General features: G+C 29.3%; 1 protein-coding gene across 1 annotated transcript; it reads right to left on the reverse strand.

Annotated features, from left to right (window-relative positions):
- Nucleotides 1-438: 438 nt before the first annotated feature.
- Nucleotides 439-1,526, reverse strand: LOC115697959 (uncharacterized). The gene has a single exon (XM_030625139.2). The coding sequence runs from the start codon at nt 795-797 to the stop codon at nt 594-596; it is 204 nt and encodes a 67-aa protein (XP_030480999.1). The 5' UTR covers nt 798-1,526; the 3' UTR covers nt 439-593.
- Nucleotides 1,527-4,670: the final 3,144 nt, after the last annotated feature.

The raw sequence follows: 4,670 nt of genomic DNA on the forward strand, positions 1-4,670 counted from the left end.
GACAATTTTTATTTTATTTGTTCCTATATACATATATAGTAAATTTATAACGTACGTGGCATATAAAATATTTAATAAGTGGAGACATGTGAAACAAACCTCCAAGTCCAACCCATGCTCAAATAAAATGTATACAAAGTACACTAACCATAAGTCCCAACCACTCTTAATTGGCCACTTCATTTCAATTCCTTGTAACAATCGTTACATTCACAACTCCTACTCGAACGTTCTAGAACTCCAAAATATAAATTAAAAAAATAAAACCAAACAAACAGGTTCATTTTTCATTTTAACCCTCTTTTTTCAGTTTTTCTGCCCATTGAAATGGCTCAATTGATGTAGTTCTCTTTAATTAAATTGTAAAAATAAAAAAGATGATCTAGTTCTAAATAGAATTAATTAGAACTGAATAAATAAAATAAAATAAAATAAATACCCCAAATATTCACATTCACTGATTCTAAATTATTTTGATATGAAAATTGAAAAAGAAAGATGAGCATGGGATGAGGGATGAGAATGAAATTTGAATTAAAAGAAAGATGCATGATATGGGTATGGAGATCTGGGAGTAGTTTGGCTTGGCTTGGCTAGTAGTACAAGACTAGTCGTCTGGAACACACAGTGCAAAAATACTTCCTCTTGATGTTGAAGCACATTGGAAGAAAACAGAATCTCCTCTTGGTTTCAACATCAATGGCTTCCACCTTTCCACCGCATTTAGGGCACGATCCAGGAGCCTGTTGTCGTCCCAGTTCCTTCTTCTCCTCTTCGCAAACGTAAACCATCCACATTATTTTCTATCTGATTTTCTCTTCTGCCAAACACCCTACTTTTCTCTTCTCTTCTCTTTCAGTCCACTTTGAGTGAGGAGAGGAAAAATTAAAAAATATAACTGTTGGATTCTCAAGCAAAAAGTGTAGACACTCAGGCTATTTAAAACAGAAGTGGGTTCGATTAATTGGGCCTCCCTAGGCTATCAGGTTTTATTTAGTAATTTTTGGCATAAATTTTTAAGTTTAACTTTCAGTAAATAAATATTTAAGTTTAATTTTTGACAGTATTAATACCGAAATTATAATTTTAAAGCTTTTGTAGGTACATGTTAAGTTTTAAGTAAATTGCCACATAATCACTCCTAATTGGTTCAAGTTATTAAATTTTTATTTTTTAAAAAAATTAATTTAAATGTACTAATAAAAAAATGACACGCGAATAATGACTTAACATTTAACGATTAAGTACCTAGAAAGTTCTAAAAATATACGGTATTACTACCGCCAAAAATTAAACTTATGTATTTACTTGTAACTAAGAGTTAAACTTAGGTATTTATGCCGCAAATTACTCTAATAAATATAGGAAAAAGTAATGGACTTTACATTTCCATTTTGAAAAAAATAATGCAAGAAAATATGAGAGGAAAAAATAAATAATAATTAAAATATAAGAAACTTAACAAAAGACCATAAATAAAGTTAGTAAAATTTATAATAATAAAAATAATAAAAATAATAATAATAATAATCGTCGAAAAAGTCACTGGAGCAAATATTGGTGTCGAAAAAGTTATTGGAAAAGTCATCGGTGCCGAAACAGTTGCCAAAAAAAATCATCGATATTGGAAAAGTCGTCGAAAAAATCATTGTCGCTGAAAAAAGTCACCGAGAAAGTCATCAGTACTAGAAAAGTCATCGTCGTCAGAAAAATCATTGAATTCAGATGTCTCAGATATAAATTAAAATAAAACCGGTTCTATAAAATAATGAATAAACAAAGAACACAGAAAAACCCAAATCGGTTATAATTAAAATAAAACTAGTTTTATAACATAATAAATAAAAACAAATAACTCAAATTAGTTATAATTAAAATAAAATCCGTTCTATAACAGTGTTATAATGAATAAAAATAAATAACACGAAATAACTCGAACTAGTTATAATTAAAATAGAATTGATTCTATAACATAATGAATAAAAACAAATAACACGTAATAACTCAATCCGGTTATAATTAAAAAATCAAGAGAAAATTAGTTTTTAAAGCACTAAAAAATAATAAAAAATAAAATTAGTTCCACAATAAAATAAGTAAAAACGAATAACATATAATACCTTATAAAACCGGTTATAATTTGAAAAAAAAATGTGGGGATCAGTTCAAAAAATACTAAGGCATAAATACAACTAGAACCGATTCCATAATAAAATAAATACAAACAAAAAATAACACACAATAACTCAAAATATAATATAAAAACTGTTGGGTTTTATGCCCTAAATAAAACTCAAATTCAATGTAATCCGTATTATTCAATATCAATAAAGAAACATAAGTATTTTTCATTCATTTGTGTAATTTTTGGTTCACATTATCAATTACTTGTTAATTTAATTTATAAATTCATCCAAACCCTTTTTACATTTATATTCTTATTTATTGTGTCGTCATCACCGTGGAAAGTAATCAAGACTACGTGAATAAAGATTCCTAGATTTATCAGAACACTGGGTTTTACTGATATGACAATCTACAACATACTTTACTTGCATCTTGGATAAATGTTATGTTCTTTCCAGAGCATAGGTCAAAGTAAAGCTTAGGTTGGATACATGGAGTATGCATCGGAAGGGGCCGATATTGAACTTTGTTATAGATTTATTAAACTTATCGTAATATCTATTCAATTCAATATCACCTAGTTGATCCTAGATCAAATGATCTTAATCCTGATATGATTAGGTTCAATCTCAAGAGTATTACTTGTGTTCTTTGATTTGTTAGTTAAGCCTACTTTTGGGTCAGGGTGATACTTACATTTTGGGAACACGATAGTGCAATTGAGTGGGAGCGCTAAACATAAATATGGAATCTATAGCTTCTATCTGGCGAATAGAAAGTAAAAGATGATTTCCTTCGAGCTTGGCCAAACAGAGATAAATGGTTGAATATTCATTTCACTTAGCTGAAATATGATATATACGGGGCTAAGTGTTTTAAGGATAAAATACATTGAAGGGTGTTACGGTAATTTTAGTCCCTATTCAATGTAGATCATCTATATAGAGGATCATTGATCAAATTAGGATTATAACAATGGATAATTAATAGCGCGTCTATATGGTGGAACATATAGAGCGTTCTATATAGCTGAGAGTGCAATTCTGAGTTCTATGCGTGGATGCAACAAAGAATTAATAAGTCAGTGAATTTAAGTGGTAAGTTCTTGATCTGCTTATTGGAAGCTCGGATATATAGGCCCATGGTCCCCACACTAGTTGAGACAATACTAATTGTAAGACTCACTTAATTGATTTTGATTAATCAATTATAATTCTAAAATTAGACTATGTCTAGTTTGTGAATTTTTCACTAAGCAAGGGCAAAATTGTAAAGAAAGAGTTTCTAGGGTATACTTGTTAATTAAGAGACTTTGGCTAGTCTAATTAATAAATATATTAAATGATAATATTATTTAATAATTAATTTTAGTTATTAAATAGATGAAATTGGCATTTAAATGATTGAATTTGAAAATTGACGTTTTTTGAGAAAATGAGATGTAGAAATGATAAAACAGCAAGATGCAAAAGTGGGGCCCATATCCACAAGCCTTGGCCGGCCACTTATGTAGGTTTTACCATTTAATATTTTTATTATTTTAATGCCAAATAATTCAAACCTAACCCTAAGTGGCATACTATAAATAGGTAGTGATGGCTTCAGAAAAAGATGATGCATCTTATTCCTTTCAGAGAAAAACCTGAGTGCCTTCTACCTAATCTAGCCGCCACTTATCTTTCTTTATTCTTCATTATTGATTCGAACCCCTTGAGTGAATGAGTAGTGCCCACACACACATCAAGTGGTACCTCAATCATAGTGTGGAAGATCGTGAAGAATCCAGATACAACAAGAAGGACATTCGGACTCAGATCTTGATAATACTCTGCGACAGAAAGGATACAAGGGTTAGAGATCTGAGTGGAAGGAGACATATTATTCCGCTGCAACCACTGTAAGGTTTCTCATACTTTATATGTGTTTATTTCATATCGTTTTAGAAGTTCATATTTAGGATGTTAAACAGCATACTTGTGAGTAGATCTAAGATCCTGGTAAAATAATTCCAACAAAAACCTGGTTATATTTATCAACTAGTTAAAAATTTGAAACAAAAAAATTAGTTTCGTAAAAAAACCAAGATAAAAACTTACACACAAAAATCAGTTAAATAAAAATAAATAAATCAAAAACTTATTCCTTGAATTAACTAAATAAAAAATCGGTTCCCAAAATGACTATACTAAAAACCAATTCCTTGAAGATTTTTAAATCCAAAATTTGTCGTCAACAAAGTTGCAATTTTTCTAACAAATAACCTGAAAACGATTCGATTAACGAGATTCAAAGTCTAAAAATTGACAATTTTTCACTAAGAGTTAATTTTCCCCATTGGATCATCATGAATCATCATTAATGGCCATGATCAGCCTAAAATGATTTTTTTTTCATATTTTTTGTATTTTTTAATACATCCTTTGTTGGAATTATTTTACCAGGATCTAGATTTACTACCATGTATGTTGTTTAACATCCCAATATGAATTTTTAAACAATGTAAATAAACAAATATAAAGTTTAAGAAACCTTACAGTGATTGC

This window comes from Cannabis sativa, chromosome 7, assembly GCF_029168945.1.
Source record: "Cannabis sativa cultivar Pink pepper isolate KNU-18-1 chromosome 7, ASM2916894v1, whole genome shotgun sequence".
NCBI classification, from domain to species: Eukaryota; Viridiplantae; Streptophyta; class Magnoliopsida; order Rosales; family Cannabaceae; genus Cannabis; species Cannabis sativa.